The sequence below is a fragment of the Alligator sinensis genome, unplaced genomic scaffold (genome assembly GCF_000455745.1).
Source record: "Alligator sinensis unplaced genomic scaffold, ASM45574v1 scaffold144_2, whole genome shotgun sequence".
NCBI lineage: Eukaryota > Metazoa > Chordata > Crocodylia > Alligatoridae > Alligator > Alligator sinensis.
The window spans coordinates 952097-971272 of NW_005841872.1; the positions used below are offsets into that span (position 1 = coordinate 952097).

At 44.4% G+C, this 19176-nt stretch overlaps 1 protein-coding gene across 4 annotated transcripts in view; it reads right to left on the reverse strand.

The window, feature by feature from the left end:
• LOC102382279 (cohesin subunit SA-2-like) overlaps positions 1-19068 on the reverse strand; it is a 99491-nt gene extending 80423 nt beyond the window's left edge. For all 4 annotated transcript variants that reach the window (XM_025195505.1, XM_025195502.1, XM_014527338.2 and 1 more), the window contains exons 1-6: positions 18915-19068; positions 18599-18718; positions 9624-9708; positions 8580-8726; positions 5125-5221; positions 3013-3089 (exon numbers count right to left, since the gene is read on the reverse strand). In XM_025195505.1, coding sequence (XP_025051290.1) covers positions 3013-3089; positions 5125-5221; positions 8580-8726; positions 9624-9708; positions 18599-18639 — 447 coding nt within the window. In that variant the 5' untranslated portion in view covers positions 18640-18718; positions 18915-19068. The remainder of the gene's footprint in view (positions 1-3012; positions 3090-5124; positions 5222-8579; positions 8727-9623; positions 9709-18598; positions 18719-18914) is intronic.
• Between the last annotated feature and the right edge of the window lie 108 nt (positions 19069-19176).

Below are 19176 nucleotides of genomic sequence, written 5' to 3' on the forward strand. Positions count from 1 at the left end.
TGAGCTCCCAATTAAATTTCTCAGCTTTGAATGAAACAATCCAAATGAAAAAATATTCATTCTGTATCTGCAGAAGAAGCTACTACTAAAAAAACTAGTTTAGCCCTTCAACAAACTCTAGTTCCAGGTGCTTTGCTAGTGACTTCTACCAGTCCAATGGTGTAACTCTCTTCAAAACATCCTCAGCAAACATATACTACTTGAATGGCTCACCCTGAAATGTATTATGGGTGGCATGATTGACGAGTGATTAGTAAACGCGCATGTCATAGCAGCCTCTTCCTCTTCAGCAACTAGGCATCTACCCTGGTACTCTGTGTTACAAATATTGACAAAAGAATGAGGTGGAGTAAGTGCTTGATTCTTCCACTTCTTTACTGCCTGCAATTTAGCGTTGCTGTTGGGTATTTATAAGGGGTGCACAGATAAAGATTTGCTTGGCCAATACTGATAGCCATTTATTACCCAGCAATATCAGCCAATACCAATCTGATAACCAATTTACAGGAATGCAGCCAGGCAGCATGGAGAGCAGCTCTCTGCAGGTAAGTCTGTGGAGGGAAGGGGAATGGGGGGGAAGGAACGTGTTGGGGGGGAGAACAAGGCCCCCATAGTGAGGGATGGAGGGAGTGGCGCAGGGGCTGGGGGCTGCTTTTAACCGGAGCCGAGCCAAGCTGGGCAAGGGCAGATGCAGGCTGCTCACTGTGGACTCAGGGATCTCCTCCCTGCTGTCTTTGCCCCTGGGGTCCTGCACCAGCCACACACCCCCTGCCCACCCAGCAGTGGGAGGCACAACTCAACACCCCCACTGCTGCTGGGAGGCAGAGGGCGCACAGCCAGCATGGGGCTCCCAAGGAAAAAGTCAGCAGAGTGGACAGCTCCAAGCCTGGAGCAGGCAGCTCGTATCCATCCCGCATGCAAATCTGGGGGGGGCACATGCCCCCCCATGCCTCCCTGGGGGGATGCGCAGTGATGGGGAGCAGCCCCTCCTCCCCACCTGCCCTGCACCCCCTGGACGAGCCTCCCACAGCTCCGTCCCACTCCCCTCCCTGGTCCCAGGACCCATTCACCGCCCTGGCCAGGCAGTATCCCCAGCCCCAGCATTGGGCCCTGCCACACTCCCTCCCTCACCATGGGGGCCTCGATCTGCATCCCCATGGCCCTTCCCTTCCCCATGCCCCTTTCCCCTCCACAGACTTAACTGTAGGGCACTGCTTTCCATGCAAGTACAAGTTTCAGGTTTGCTTCATTATCCTCTTCTAAATTACTTCTCATTTTGGCTACATTTTCAGCATTAGGTTCCAACACCTGTGAGGACTTTGCTGATCCTTTGCATTCAATACTATACGTCCAACAAGCCTTACAACATAAAACCCCCAATACATGAAATAGTGCCATATTTTTTAAGCTTGACCTCAAAAGTTAGATGTTTTCCCTCATCCTTATATAGAAGAAAATCTGCCATTAATTTGAGTTTTTAGTAGCGGCTCATTGACTCAATGTATTATTTTCTTTAAATTATTTTAATAGACTAGCCAACTGCCTGTCAGGAATGACTGGGGAGGGACGGAGTGCTGCCACCCCATGCCGCCGAAAGCTCTCATGAGGGTGGGGAGGGAGAGCTTGCTTCACCATCCCCTCCGCCCCCTTGGCCAGTACTCTGTGCCACCACTCGCCACCCTGCTCTGTCACCACCGCCTGCAGGGACCAGGGCCGGGAGGGATGGTGGGGGGCAAGGCCAGTGGCTCTGGCCTTGCCCCCCCACTCCAGCCACTCTGTCCCCGCCGTCATGGTGGCGCTCTGCTACTGAGCCACCGCTGCCACCTTCTGTCCAAAACGCGCTTGGAGTACTCTGATTGGTTGTTTCAGACAACCTATCAGAGTGTGAATCAAATGTTACGGACAGATAGACACAGACAGACAAAGGCTTTTATAATATTAGAATCATAATAAATTTGTACCTTAGCCTATGCTGTATTAAATCAAATTTCATTTTAAGCTGGCTTATGTTTAAAAGGAACACTTAATTATAATTTAAATTAAAAAGTAAAAAAAATTCTGATTTAAATTTAAAAAATCAATTTTTTTTAAATAAATCAATTTTTATCCACCCTGAAAAGAGTACCAACTGATTGTTACTTTTGTTAGCAGCTCAATATTAATCTATTTTCAGTATTTTCAAAAGGCACTTACCAACCAGATACCAAAGAACCATGATATATTTATCACTCCATAGACAATGAAGTGGAAAAACATTTTGTTGCTAGCTTGCTTTTACTGGGAAAAGCAGCTAAATGCAAGAATTGGTAAAACTGCCAGGCAGAGTTGCAGCCTCCATAACATTTTTGACATTTTAATTTTCGTTTCCAAGGCTCACCTGAGTATAGTAACCTGATAAGCAGGGATTCCTGGTTTCCCGATTTAAAAAAAAAAAAAAAGTTTTCAGGTTAAAAAAAGTAACCCAAAATCCACATTTTTCTGATTAAAATGGAACAACTCCAATACATAGATGCATAAATAGCGGTGTTTCATTTTGATCACGGAAAAATGTGACCTTTCGGTTACTTTATTTAACCCGAAAATTGGGGATTTTTTAAAATCAGAGAAAACCAGGATCCCTGCTGATAAGCAAGCACAACTTGCCCATCCTACTTTGGTTCAACAGCCTAAACAACAACTGACTCAATTACCACAGCTTCTGAAAAGAAGCCTAGAGGCAGGATCAAACTTGTACTCCTGGAGGTATAACAAGATACTTTAACCACTCTGCCACTACCCCTTTCAGAAATGAGAATACACTCCAGAATTTTGCTCCCAATATAATGCTGGTCTTCATTTTAGGAGTGCAGAAAGCTTTTCCCTTAAGGGACATGATCATATTTTTAAAGAGCAAGTAAATACAGACATTAATGGAAGACATATTGAGTAAGACAACACTGTCTAATTTGCATGTTAAATAAAACTTATTGGTCATTTTAATGAGCCATATGAAATCAGTTTCTTGTTGACTACCTCATCAAAGGTCTCTGTCATTTTCTGTATTACATCACTCTTGGGTAAACTTTGAAACATCTCAGCTGTCACCATTCCTAGAGTGACAAAAATCAAAAATGGAGATTAAAATAACACTTAAATCTACAGCAACACACAATATTATAAAAACTACACAGTTCCTACTGTAGTAACCTCAGTTTAAATTCACAAGCACCAAAAGGGTAACACAAACTGTTCTACCTGTTTTCGCATTTGCATAGGTCAACAGATTTACAGCACTAGATATTACTGCATCGTCATTCACATTCACAGATTCTACCATCTATTTTTCTACCCAAAAGGATAAGGAAAAACAGACTGTTATCTATCCTGCTCTCAAGCCTATTCCTTTTCAGAAATTAAGCACACTGCAGACAGTTCAGTATTTGAAATCAAAATTGCTAGGGAAATGCTGAAGAAATCAATCGTGCTGCTTCACTACCTGACACTGTCTCCTTTGCAGTAACTTAATGCCAGGAGACATGGTGCTGGAGAAGGTGCTGGATTTCAGATGAGATGTGGAGAACAACTCTTGCCCACTAACAATCTTGTGGCAGGAGTGTTAGTGCCAGAGTGCTAGAGAAATTTCAAGTGCAGAAGTTACATTCTACCTGCCTACCACCCCTACCAGTTTCAATGGGACAATGTCTTCCACTTCATTCCCTATCTGCCATTCTGAAGCTTCAAGTCACTACTGTTTTCTATATGCTTGCTTTGGAAACAATTACATGCAGTCAACTTGCAGGAAGTAGCTGGAAGGAAGCAAGAGCTATTATTCCTCCAGCCACTGAAAAGTGAGACTCTATTTGGGAGCATATGTACTTTATTTTCAAATGAAAGGTACTCGGTGAGTGTAAAATAGTATTCCAAGAGCTACCCTATTACAGATTTTTATCTCAGCCCACATGAAAATCATTACTCTAAGTAATAGGTAGTGTTCTGCATTTTCGGGTTTTATTTTCCAAAAAAAATTTCGGGAACTTTTCGCCATTTATCTTCCAAACATAAAAACTGGGTTGAAGTTGGAATAAAAGGAAGAAAAGGGGAAAAAACGGTTCAAATTGGGGAAAATAGTAATAGTAAACATATACATATATACTTTTTAGTATGCTGACAATTCATACACATGTTTAAGCGATTTCTACATTTGTATTACAGCAATAGTTGTACTTAGCAGAAGTACCATCATCCTACTGTTGTAACTCCCTATAGTATCCATGAGCAAGGATTTAAAAAATAAAAATAAAGTCCAACATTTGCTTATCCCTAATCTCACATTCTTCTTTAATTCTAAAGTGTCGTTTGCCTTCTACACGTTCTTTTATCCTGTTGGCATGAGAACTAACTTCAATGCCACAGTACTTGCAGCGCAATGCATCTTCTTCACCTCCCTTTTTACTCTTTTTGAAAACTTCTAAACACTGATTTTCACAGATATATTCACATAGAGATTTGTGCTTTCTACCCATCTTTTACTTTTTTTTCTGTGTATATTTTTATCCAGCCCCACATTAAACAGAAGCACTAACCACCTATTTATGTCATGTGAGCCAGTTGTGGCACGATATTAACAATTTAATCTCATTTAATCTGACTGGCTCCATGGTGTGTCTGGAGAGTTTTACATATAACAATTGCTTCAGCTTCAGTGCTGCAATGCCATCCCAACAGACCGTTTTGTATTTCATAAAAATAAATACCAGGTAAAATATTATTGAGTGAATTGAAAAATGGGTGTAAATCAGTAAAAAACAAATAACTTTAATACAAAAAAAAAATCAGGTCGTTGACTGGTGAAATTTGGTAAAAACTGAAAATGTGGAACACTAGTAATAGGGTAATGGCACAGAGCACTAGATGAGCTTATCCACAGGAAGCCTGAACTAGCCACCCTTATATTATGGTAGCACTTAAATTACACAGCTCAAAAAACAAGTAGGAGTAGGAAATTTGATTTGCCTAGAGCAGATTACAATCCAGATTTTGAGTAAACAATCTTTTAAACAGTACATTTCAGCTCCAAGAAGCCTATTTTATGAGACTCTCCGCTACTGACCAACCAAAGGAAATACCAGCACTACACTGAATTACCTTGACAGCCTGAACATTGAATGAAGAAGTTAATCAGATCCAGGAGTGCCACATCTCGATCTTGTTTATATGCTTCAACCCAGTCATCTACCACAGACTAAAACAAGTTACAGAAAAAACAATGATAGATGGTTGAAAATCACAGGTTCAAGCATTCCATAATATAGTGCATCTAACATTGCGTTATCACCAGTGCAGTTAAAAAAAATAGAGGTTCACCAATATATCAGTCACATATGGGATCAGTACCAATAACAGGAAAATTAACATCATCATCAATCGGCTTTTTTTGGATGATAATGTCACTGATAAATGCCGCGTGCATATACGCAGCCACAGCATGCACACAGCCAGGAATGCAGCCAGACAACTTGGAGAGCAGTGTCGTACCAGTAACTCTATGGTGGGGAAGGGGCATGGGGGAGGGGGCAGATTGAGGCCCCCACGGTGAGCAAGTGGGGCAGCAGCAGGGGCAGGATGGTGAATGGACCCCAGGGGGGAACGTGGGACAAAGTCATGGCTGGCTCATCTAGGGGGCATGGGGGAGGGGGAAACAGCTCTCTGCCACTGTGTACACCCCTGGGGGAGGCACAGGGGGGGCAAATGACCCCCCCTCCCCAATTTGTGCAAGGGGCAAGGGTGGACTGCCTACTGTGGGCTCGGGGCCAGGGGCTGTGCCAGCCTCTTCCTGGCGGGGGGTAAGGCTGGGGCTGCGTTTGGGGCAGGAGGGGATGGGGCGGACTTAGCTGCAAGGGGTGGGCGGCAGCACTGGGATCATCTGGGGGGATATAGCCACCCCAAAATTCCCACAGTCACTTCTCCCAGCACTGCCACCACGGCCTGCCCCGTACAACTGAGCCAGCCCCACCCCTGCCTGCCCTGAGTGTAGCCTCAGCCTAGGCCCCCCACTGGGAAGAGGCTGGCATAGCCCCTGGCCCTGAGCCTGCAACAGGCCCCTGGCCCCGAGCCTGCATAAATCCAGGGGAAACATGCCCCCCATGCCTCCCCCGGGGGGCATGTAGAGGCAGAGAGTCACCACCGCCCCCCCCCACGGCATCCTCTGGACTAGCTGTGCAGCTCCATTCCATGCCCCACCCCAGGGTCCATTCACCACCCTGGCTGGGCAGCACCAGCACCTGCCCCTATCCCATTCCTTCCCTCACCATGGGGGTCTCAATCTGCCCCCTCCGTACCCTTTCCCTCCCCCCACAGACTTACCAGCAAGGTGCTGCTCTCCAAGCTGTCCAGCTGCATTCCTGTAAATCAGCTACTGCATGGGGTTTTCAACCTTTTGGGGTCAGTGTACCCCTGGTGGCCAGTCAAGAAAGAAGGAGTCCCCCGGCAGCCAGTCAACAAGCGGGGGGCAGGGGGGTCCCCCAGTGGCTGATCAGCGAGTGTGCTAGTGGCAGAAGTGGCAGCAGCACGCCAGTGGCAGAAGCACTGGCAGCACTCACAGTTGAGTACCCCCTGAGGCCTTCCCAAATACCTCAGGGCCTACACGTACCCCTTGTTGAAAACCTCAGAGCTATCAGATTGCTGGTTAATAATCGGCTATCAGTATCAGCCAAGAAAATCTTTAATCGGTGCACCCCTAACACAAAACAGAGTAAGTTCTCCATTATTTTGCTAGGACCACAACGATGTTTGTGAGCAATTCTGCAGGGAATTTACCTGTTGGAATGCTATAGCAGAAAAGTGCATGCAACTTGTAGGCAGTATAAAAACAGATGCAATACTAGGGCAAATAAAGTATTTATTATAAAAAGGATAAATATTCCACAACTTTCATGTTAAAAGCAAATAACAAAATAATAAAAAGTAACAAGTATTTGGCACCTCCACTAACCTAAACTATAATTTTTACAAGATTTGCAAAATCCAAAAACTGTTCTAAGAGAAAAACAGCTTTGAAAAGTTTACATTGACTACCAAGGTGGGGAGGGGTTTGGTTGTTTTGTTTTTAATTAACACATGCTACTGTTCCAGGCCAGCACCTAAGATAACTATAACTTTCATTTCTCTTTCTTTACATTGTAGATGTGGCAGCGCAATACTTTTGAAGACACCAGAATAAACTGAAACAGGAGAGGTTAGAAAAAAAAAAGACCTGACATTACTTGGGGGCCAAGTTATTACCTGAGAAGAGTCTTCTAAAACTTATCTTTTATTTTCAATCTATCCCTTTAACTGGTTTCTATTTATTTTTTTCTAGTAAACCGCTTTAGAAAGAATAGGGCGAAATCTTACATAATGGTGGTACTTCTCTTTAGGAATAAGAGCAGGAAAGATTGAGACAGAAAGAACAAAAAGGCCCACAGATGCTTTGCCCGCACTTCAAAGCCAGAATTCCTTCTAAATGAAAGATGCCATTTAAAGTGTGAACAACCACATAATTAATATTAGCGATGATCCATGGGAAGTTCACTTGCCAGTCCTCATCAGCAATTCATTTGTGCAGAAGACTTTGAGGGAACCTGAACAAGAGTTAGTTCATGTACTATCTGCTGCAAATTAAATAGTAAAACCAAGGACCTGTTTCTGCAAGTGCTTGACCTGGCTAGACCCTAGGTCTCCAAGGAGCCCTTTTCAACAAGGCTCTGCATGGGTACACAGGTCCATCAGCACAAAACACTGTGAAAGATCCAGGTCTGGGGTCCAATATATATATTTTAAGTAGATTTCCACTCCCCTAATTTTGTATAGCTTTCTTTAGTAATGGAAAACAATTATTGACTATAAAGGGAAAACAGGAAATCAAATATTTTATAAAATGCTATCAAATATCACAGTATTGGAATTGGGAGATAAGAGCCAAGATATCTAAAGTGATGCCTAAAGTTAGAACGCTAAGTTAGTACCCTGATTTTCAAAAGCCTAAAACCATTAGCAGTTTCTACTGATGAACCACTTGATTTTTAAAAATCAACCCTCTCCCCTTTCAAGTGCTAAAATATTACTTTAGAAGACTGCCCTTAAGCATCTTTTTTTTGGATAGTTTTCCCAAAGATCCCTTCCCTTCTAATTATACTAACTTTAAATAGTACGTGTAAATATAGCAGGCACCTTGGCAAAAATGCCAGATTTTTTCAGCTGGCCATGTAACAAAGATTATGGCAGGAGTCAACAGATTCCAAAATTCTTGAAATTAAACAACAAAAATCTACATCCATCTCCCCTTCCTGCTTCCCCCTTCTCCCTCCCCAGCAGATCTATTTAGAACAGAGGTCAGCAACCTTTTAGAAACAGGCTGAAATAATCCAACTCAATCCAAGACAGTCTTCCAACCTAGCCACTGCTGCTTCTCACCACCTTCGTCACGTGTACAATCTATCACAGAATCTGCCTCTCCCCAGTGCCCCGCCCCCAGTCGCATTCAAAACGCCACCAATATCTCAGCTCCATGGGCCAGATGAAATCACTTGTCTAAACCATTCCATTCCCAACAATGGAATTACCTGCATAGCACGCTTGCCCATGCTGACCACCTCAAACAACGTAACTGCTTCCACCACTTGGCCATTCTGCAGCTGGCTTGCTCTTCTGGTACTGGAAGAATTTCTTCTTATGTTTTCACACTGCTCTTGGACCTTCCTTTTTCCTCTCTGAAACAATTCACATGAAGAAGACAGAGTAACCATGAGACAGCTTATGGGCATACAGACATGGGCATACAAGCTGCCTGCAGGTAGGTGTTCTACCCTCTTACAACAATTATGCATGTGAATATTTGCATGTTTTACCCTCTTACAACATTTATGCATGTGAATACGTGCAAGTGGCAAAGAAATATTGAGTAAGAAAATACAGGAAGAAGAGAAAGAATACAGCCCAGTTGAACATTTCCTTTGTAATCATTGCATAAACAGGAAGGTTAAGTGGCAGACTGGTTATATACACTGTCTATAGGGTGTTTATTCAGGTTGTCAGTGAACTTAGAGCACCTAACTGCAGTTCTATTCCACCCTGAGAATGCCTGAAAAAAGTTAATAAAAAGGTGGGTAGACCTCCCCCTCCCTGCTTTCTTATGAATCAGTCTTATGGGTTAAATGACAGTGGCCACATCTACACAAGACACTGACTACACAGTAGCTCATTACTACTGCGCAGTAGTGTCGCATGGCACAAAACATGACGTGATACTACTGCACAGTAATAACGAGCTACTGCATGGTTAGCATCACCAAAAAGCTATGGGGGACGCTACTTGGGTAGACGTGGGCAGTGTGTTATAAACATACATCCATTAACGGATTTTCAGGACTTGAACGAGGTGTGGTGGGATGGAATCTGGTCCATTATGTGCATTGAAAGATTTTATATATACACATATGTGATGTAAAAGATTTTATATATACACATACACATATAGATACACATAGATATAGATACATATAGATACGCCTAGATAGACATGTATGTATGTATGTATGTATACATGTATACACACATGTATACACACGCACACACACACACATATACATATATATACACAAACTTACTGGAGTTTTCAGATTGCCATTTCTCAGACAGCTGCCGTTCTGTACAGTGGACTCAGGAACAGTCTCATCATGGATAGAATTTTCTCTGTGGAATAATAAGCAAACAGTATTGAAGAGCATACCACACCTCTCCTGTAAACCAGGTAATCTGTATCTGAAGAACAGATATGCTACATCACTACCACAGAGAAATTGCTTTTGAGCGCGCAGAAAGTTAAATACTTAGATATAAACTGTAGAGGAAAATAAAGTGTACCCATGTACAATAAACTATAAAGGCTTCCTGTAAAGGTGTGGCAGCAGTTGCATGCCTAAGGCCTAGATACATTTTACTGGTGATAGGCAGTAGCTTTCTTATTAAAACACACTTAACTTTACTTTCTGAGCCCCCTGAGACTGCATTATCTAAGTAACAGATGAAGAATCAGGTTGTTAATGAATGCTGTACACTTTGATTCTGCATAGCTCCCAGATCCTGAAATCATTTCATCTACCTGCTTAATTTTAATTTTTCTTCTGTGAAAAGTACCATTAAACATTTTGAATGGTGGTGGCAAAATTCAAAGGGTGCTCAAGTGTTTGCAGGATTGAAGACAAGGAAAGTAATTTTAGGGCGCACAAGGTCTTATTGTTCAAAGTTTTTATTGATTTGGAGGCCTGTCTGGAGAGAAAAGATTGATTACAGACCATACAAGTGTAGCAAAACCCCCCGTTTTTTCTTTTTTTATTTATTTTAAAAAGCATTCCCTCCCCTTCCCCAACCATTTCTGACTTTTTCGCTCCCTCTCTATTCCCTATAGATAAGTATAAGTAAGCTAAGATGTAGGATAAGCTTTAACATTTTATTTTAGGTAGTAAGTTTTATTTTTCTCTCCCCTCTTTGCAAATAAGTTCCCTGCTATTTTGATATCGATACCCACTGTTTTATAAGTGATACTTATTATGTTTGTACTGCTTTTATATTGTGTGACTACTATTTTAGGCCTGTATATGTAAGTTACCGTAAGTCATGTCAAGTTTCCATTTTGTATGTCATGCCTCCTGTCACTAGGGTCACACAAGGTCTGCTCCTATAAAAAAGAAAAGTAAAGACAGACCCAGTGGGACACCCTCTCCATCTGGACCAGCACCATGCCACACCACCTATCCACCCAGAGGCCCTGCCAGCGACCCCCCCTCTGGACAACAGCTACTGGACAAGGACCCCTTTCCAGCCTGAACAGGTAGCTATAACCCCCGACCCCCTCCAAGAACTTGGACTCTGCTTCTCTTCCCTACCTGGACTCCAGCCCTTCCACTGTGTCTCTTTCTCCCGCTGCATGCGTGCGTGCGCCAGTAACTTCATGGGGCTGTGTAGTGTGCTGTCTGTGTAATAAAACTGTTATTTGGACCCCTAAGTTGGGTTTTGCTTTACTATAGTTTGGCCCTGCTCCAATCTCTGCTCCTCGCCCCTCTAACTTCTGTCTCATTTCTCCCTCTCCTGCTTCTGGCTCACTGCCACCTCCAACACCTGTCCTGAGCTCCTCTCTGCCTCCAAACCCCCTGTTTCTTTGCCACTGTCTTATCCCCACTGCCTTTTCCTTTTCCCCATGAGCAACCAGGTTTCTGCCTCAGTTTCTTTCTTGGCTGTCTCCTCCTTGCCACCACTTATCTGCCCCCCCAATATCTCAGCCGTCTGCCTCAGTTTCCAGCCCCAGCCTACCTTAGGTAAACCCAAGCCTCAGTTCCTCAGCCAGTTTCTCTGTAGTCCACTGGTTCTAATCCTGGTTCTGGCAACTTTCACTCCCTACACTTTAACTCTCTCTCTCTCACCTGAACCTTCCCCCAAGTATCCCAGGCACCCCAAGCAAACACATATACACTGTACCATCCAAGTAAGGAACTTACCTGTGTGTACGTGTAGGTGGGTTGTATGTGTGTGAACTGATGAGTGTGCGTGTGTGTATATATATCATTGTGTGCATGATATACAAATTAGTGTTCTGTGTCTAACTTTTGGGGTGTATAGTGTATGTGCTTGAACTGGTGATAGGTATGCATGTGCCTAGGCTGGTTTGGATGTGTATGTGCCTGAGCTGGTAGTGTGTGTGTGTATGCACCTAACTAATTTGTGTGTTTGTATATGTGCAATTGTGTCACACCCTCCTGTCTAACAGTACAATACTGAGATCCTGAGAGTTGGCCTGACCCCACAGGGCAACACAAGTGTTAATGTTAATGCTAGAAGACAACTATATACAGTAAAAGCTCCATTATCCAACATCCCCCCGGGAATGGGGAATGCCAAATAACAAAATATGCCGGTTAACTGAGCAGCCCAAACCGGCATCCTTGCCTGCTCGGGCCACCGCTTCTCCCGCCGCATCTGGGGCATCACTGCCCCTCCCGCAGGCCCTGCGGGCCCCGGGGGACGGGGAGGCGGGCCCCGCACAGTCTGTTATGCCCCCAGGCTGTGGGGGCTCAGCAGCGCAGGCTACTTTGCCCCGGGCTGTGGGAGCTCGGAGAAACTGGAAGTGCCACAGGGGGCACTTCCGGTTTCACTTTACCTTACAAGGCAGCATGCCGGTTAATAGAGCATGCCACCTTGTAAGGTGCCAGTTAATGGAACTTTTACTGTACTAGACAAATGGTTTTCAATCTTTTTTCATTTCCAGACCCCTACAAAATTTTGAATGGAGGTGCAAACCCCTTTGAATCATAAGGATGGATATTCACATACTTTTGATTGATCATAGTCATCTTTCGCAACCCGCCCCCCCTACCCCCCCACCTACCGGGGTCTGAGGACCACAGGTTAAAATCCACTGGATTTGACTTATCAGATGCTTCTCTTTAGATTTTATTTTTGAGCAGCAGCAACCAAGTGATGCAATCAAATGTTGTTTAAACCTTTCTAGTTCAACCCACGGATACTAAAAAAAAGAAACATTTTTAGCTTATTCTTCTAATAAGGACTGTTTTCCTGCTTTCAATTGGAACCTGTCACACATTAATCCACTACAGCTCACAAATTAATTTAAAAATCTATCCAAGAACATTCTTCTGTTTTTTTCTTCTACACAATTTATTTGTCTCCTACCAGGTTTTGAAGCTGGGGCTGAGCTAACATGTTGTTACCTGTGCTGTTTAACTAGAACTGCAACATAGATGATGTTCAGTATTTCACTACTTGCCACAATTAAAACTCAATGCTCATCTCCAATATTTTACAGTTTTTCCTCAGTGGTTCTCATATACTATTCAGCAACTTACTTGTACCAAAGATCACTGACATTATAAAGATTCTTAGCTTTTAAAGCCAAGAAAAACCATCAGATCATCTATTCTCATCTGCAGGATCACATGGGCCACACTGGCTTATAGCATACAGACCTTTCCCCAAGAACACCACAGAAGTCTTAAAAGTGACCTACTGATGGGAAAATCATCTCTAAATTCAGTAGGATAACAGCAGAGGGGAAGTTGGCCTATGCCATGTTTTTTGTTTCTGTTTTGTTTTTAAATAATTTGTATCCACAGCCAAATTGGCCAAAACTAATGCCAAATCCAAGTGTCCAGAACCAAAAGTGGCCCTACTACCGGCAAACATCCTCCACCTGGCACCTGGGGCCTCAGATGTTTCCAAATCCTTTAGCAGGCACCAAACTTGCAGGCCCAAGCCTGGAGGCTTGGGGTTCAGATGCTCCCGAGTTTTGCTTACCCTCAGCCATAAGGCCCTCAGAGCAAGCAAGGGAGGAGACTCCCATTTCCGTAAACCAGGCTTAAAGCCACTGCACCTCGTCAGGTACTAAACCACGCTAGAAGAACAGTTCTCCTGCAAAGCGGTTCAGGAAAACTGCCTTCCTAGACAGATACATGGTATTTACCCTGTCAGATTAAGAAGCGACACATGATATTAATATATTAATCCAAGAAAGAAAGACTTGCTGGGACTGGTGCCAGGTCAAGAGATTAAAGGGTGCCTACAGCAGTGTGCAAATGATGCAACTGAAAGGACAGGGTGTGGCATGACATGCTTCCCAACGCTGCAAAATATAGGGGAAGACTGCTGACCAGGAGCTTCAACACATAATTTTCCCTGATTGTTATGATGTGACTCTACAAGCATTCTTCACTCAACCCAGGGCTGTCCAACTTGTATCCCCCTGGGGAATGTCTCCTCCAGGGGCTTGCATGCTGTGTAGTTCACATCAGGTGAGGCACAGGTCACTGGGCTGTGCTCCATGAAGACTCTCCCCCGCCCCACCCCTTGCTGCACTGCATACCCACACAGGCATCCCCTTGCTTCCTGCAACCCCCCTGCACAGCCTAAGACTCCCCCTCACCCCCCAACACAGAGTGCCACATTACCCCACCTCTTGGGGCAGAGGCAAGAAGCAGCAACTGGAGGAGGAAATGGGAACCCAGAAGCTCCAGCTGCTGTTGCAGCCAGAGTAATGGTATGAGCAGCAGCATGTGGCCAGCAGGCCACCAGTTAGACTGCCCTTATATATACAAAATAAATCTTTTTTCTCATCTATGCCAACTAGTCTATAAGGAACAGACAAGCACCAAAATACAGCTGCTACTCCTCACTTAACATCATAGTTACGTTCTTGAAAAATGCGACTTTAAGCAAAACTATGTTAATTGAATCCAATTACATCACAGTAGTTACCTACTAGCAGGCGAAGGGCAAACAACACTATACCGAATGCTGCGTGACTTTAAACGAGTAAGCGTGACTTTAAACGAGTACGATTTCTAATAAATCAGCGATGTAATAATAAAACAATGTTAACCGAGACGACATTAAGTGAAAAGTACCTGTACCAAAACCTTCTACATCATTTGAATTATCAGGACACTCCTGTAAAGCAACATCACAAGCTGCAACATACAAACCACCAAACCCCACCAAGTTAGGAAGAACCAATAAAACAAGGCAAAGTAAATGGAAGAAAAAAAACGTGTTTCCCTTTCTCTCCCTCCTCCTTTTTATTGTCTGTAAGGTTTTTATTTAGAAGGCTGTGGCACAGGAACTGGTTATCTTACTGTCCAATAATGCTCAAAGATACATACAGGACCCATATACAAGTTTTTACTGATTTGGAAGTTTAGGCAATATAGATCTTTAGGCATTACTGTGTGTGTGGGTGCATGCACGTGCATATGTTTTATTTATGTATGTGCATGTACACAGGTACAAATATATACCCATACATACATACCACAGCACAAAGGATCTGAGCAAAACTAACTCTATCAAGTTTTTAGTTCCCTAGATCACTCAGGCAGATTTATTTTGTATCTGTTAGCAAGTATTTTGGTCCTCATATTTACTCAAATACAAGACCACCCTGATTATAAGATGAATCTGCAATAATTAGGTTCTATATATATAAAATGTATAAATTCAGTATAATTTTCCCGGTATAGAATCTAATTATTGAAGTTTTGTCTTGAATTCGTCCCCTTCCCACTGCTAGAGGAAAAATAATTATGGGGGTTCAAACAGCCCCCTTGCCCTCTGCCTCCTTCAATTTCTTCCCCCTGAAGCCCCTTCCCCTCCCCCAATCTTTACAGTCAAACCCTGCTCTCTCTGAGCACAGATGAGCAAATTTGAAAATGCTGACCTTCCAAATAAACATAGCTGTAGCAATTTGCACATAGTGCCCATAGAACAAGTTCATCCAGAATTGATGCATTTTGTCTTTTTTGGAAACTGCTGCAAGTTTTAGCACAGGTACGCCATACACACACTTTTAAGCAGCCCTCTGGCACCTACTCAGAGGTAGTACAAACTATGCATGATATTAATCCAAAACCAAAAGCCTCATAATTTATCATATAGATCATTGGGCTGGGCCCCAGCAGAGTCAACAGCATTTCACATACCTCCCCTCACCCCCAGCTGACTCCCAGGAAGCCCCACTCACCCACACACACACGTCCCTGTGCACACCCCCACCACACAAGGGCAGGGTATGCAGGGAGTAGATCATACCTGTCTTGTTCTCAAACACTGCTCCCTGCCCACTCAAAGCCCCATGGGGAGTTTTGACAAGTTGTTTGGGGCAGGGGGGAGGGAAATGCTGACTCAGCCCATGACAGCTTATGAAAATTACCTAAGTGGCCCTCAGGCCCAAATAACTGTCCACTCCTGCACTAACCTATCTTTGTAGTAGGTTCCCATCTGCATGTTTGCCCAGTATAGGCTATGTATTTTATAGTCATGCTCAGTGCTAGCTGCACTTAATCAGCTTCATAGTTGGTTTCCATCATTATGCCATTCCATTTCCATCCCATTCCAGCATTCCACATGCTGCTTCTGCCAGCAGTTTAATAATAGACAATGTATTTAACAAGGTTTCCTTGTGGGTGAATATATGAGAAGGGGCTTTGTTTCCAGGTTGACTGAGGGAAAAAACCCTGTCTTGTACTTCAATAGGACAATTTCTCTTTCTGGTAAGTGGCAAAGTTCCTCTCTCTCAAAATGTTTATGATTATTTTTGGTAGAGAGCTTTTAACCACAACTTAAGACCTACATTTTACAAAAACCTAAGTACATGTATCCTTTAGGCTTTCTTGATGAAAAAGGGGTGCATTTGGAGGCTGGATAGTGATGCTTTAGAAATAGTATTCATGCAGGAGGTTGAACTAGATGATCCTTGAGGTCCTTTCCAAGCCTAATTCTATGATATGATGATCTGCTTAAGTAGTTGCAGGATTTGGACACAAATTTGGGGCCATTTAGCTTGCACTACTGAACTAAATTAAATGGATGTGATTTTTGTTTTTGGCAAATCTTTAATCATTGTTAAGATATTAGAATTGTTTAAAATATTTTCAAAATGAATTAAATTCCTGTATCCTATGTCACAGAAAAGACAGCTATGGCACCTTTGGGTTTGAGAATGAATGTACATACCGTTACAACTGGTAGCACTGAAAGATTTCATATGTAACCTCGGAGAAAGGCCTTTGAAGAGTGTGTGGGTGCCTGCATGCAAATTTCCCATGCCATATTTTGAAAGCATAGATGTGCATCTGATATCTTTAAAATCACCCCCATCCTTTTGTACCTAAAAATGATCTTGGATTTTATGATTACAAATGAGCTCTCATCTTGTTTCAGTGAGAAATCAGTAAAAAGGAAAGCACAGCTAGGACTGCTTCTCTGTCTGCTAGTAGCTTTGGATTTTAGACTTTGCTGCTAAAGAATTATGAGCACATCTGTACCTTGCACTAATCTTCACAATATGGTCCCCTTGCTAGTCAATAAACTACACCATCTAGAGGGAACCATGGGCTAAATGGGAAGTAAAGACCTGTTATATTCCCAATTCCAATCTGTCTTTGGTATCTGGGGGTCTCAGTATCTGGTCTTTGTTTGTAAATATTTGGGGCCAGATACTTGGACCATATTTAACCAGATTCCATCTTTACTACAATTTAAGTGTGTGTAAGGGGCAGTCAACCTGTATTACTAAATGATACCTACAAACATAAAGAATAGTACAAGCTATAATAAAGCTGGTTGCTATATCACTAAAAATATTTCAGAGGCCATATTAGAGTCCCACCTTACCCCTAACTCTTCTACATAACATCTTAATTGATGAGCTTACGTCCAATGGGAAACCACTGAAAAGAGCACTGGAAGGGAACCTGAGCCAAAAGTAAACTCTCATCAACGAGGCCTAGCAATGAGCACACCTCCTCATGCCAGCAGAGGTGGCTTGTTCAGGAGCTGACAGATCATCAGGCAATTGGTTATATTTTATGAGGCTTAACAAGGATGCAAAGACATACAGAAAGGGGTAGTGCATGTACAAAGCTCCTCCTCCTCTCTTGTGAATCTGGACAATTTTGTCCAGTTCTTAATTCTGCTTTTAATTTGTTTGTCATTCCTATTCCTTGAGGTTTGCAAATATTGTTCTAAATGCATCTAAGTTACACGTCACCTTGCCAAGGGATAGTATCTCTCATAGTAAACAAATAGCAAGGTTAGACTAAGAGTCTGAAGGTTTGATGTGCAAGTGCACCCACGGTAATGCCAAAGCGGATCAAAGGCACAGAACAAACGTACTAGATCAGCGTTTCTCAACCCATGGGTTGCAAACTAAAAGTGAGTCACAAGAATATATGAAAGGGTCATGAGCAAACTTTAAAAATGGATTCTTCTTTAAAGGAGAAAAACATGGGAAACCATGGCTTTTTCCTTGCAAGCTGGGACTGCTTGGGGCCCCACATACTGGGGGCTGGGGCAGGAGCAATGAAGGGTACTGGATCAGGACTGGCCATCTATGTTTGCAAATGGGTCCTGGTACAAAAAAGGTTGAGAGCCACTGGACTAGATGAAGGCACGATCTACTTAAAAGGAAGGGATAGAGGAAGCAGTCAGTGGAACAGTAAGAGCAGATCACAGACAAAAAACCTGGCCCAAACAGCCATGCAGCATGAACCCACCCTGTCACTGCAGAGGCAATGCCCCAAGCAGGGCTGTCTGGTTTCAGAGCAGCATTAGTCATGGGTCATAGGCTATACGGCCTGCAAACTCCTGGACCCCCTGCCAAAGCATAGCCCCTCTGCTACCCGATCTCCCCACACTGCCGCCACTGCATGGGTGAGCATGTACTGCATGGGTGAGCATGTACTGTGGCATGACCAGTCCCCAGCCACACGAGATCTCCCGCCCCACCCTGCTGCTGTTGCACAGCCTCCACCATGTCAGCTGTGCAAGCCCACCCCCTGCACTGCCACCACCATGTGACCCTTCTGCCAGCACTGCTGTGTGGACAGTGCAAGGTCCCCTCTGCTGCCAGGTGTGCCTCCCATGAGCCCTGCTGCCTGCCCCAAAGACCCCAGCCCCCACCATAGGGACAGGAGCAACAGAGTAGGCAAGAAGCAGTGGGCCATACATTAACCCCTCACGGGCCACCAGCTGCCCAGCCCTGCCCCGAAGCATTGCAGCCACGGCTGCCTGGACTTACTGGTGGCTGGCGGCGATGCCACTGCTGGGCTCCGCGATCATCTCCGCTGCATCCTGTTGGCGGTGTGGACAGCACAGAGACAAGAGCAGCAGGGCCCCCCCGGTTCCACTCGGTTCCTACCTGGGGTTGGGGGGGAAAAAGCAGCTAAGAACCAGAGGCAACCCCGCTTCCCCACCACCCAGCAAGGGGGTGGAAAGACATGCCCAGCAGCGGGGAAGGCAAAGGCCTGGCACTTCACAGCCACAAGAGGCAGGAGCGGAGAGCATACAGTGAGCCCAGCGCCCTTGCAGTGTGGGCATGGGGGTGTTGCCCCTACCCTGAGCGCGCTCCTGGGGGGTGCAACGCAAGGAGGCGGCACTGCAGGGGCGGGGGGGGGTGCTGCAATGCAGTGTAACGCAGTGAAGAGAGACCTCCGCTGCCCCCGCGCGCGACCCGCCCAGGCTGCACAGACCCCGCCCAGAGCCAGAACCCTCCGCGCAGCCAATCCGCTGCCCCGGCCCGCAGTCACGTGCCGCAGCCGGCAGAGGGCAGAGCACAGCTGAGCCGAGCCGAGCCGAGCGGAGCAGAGCGCAGGCGCG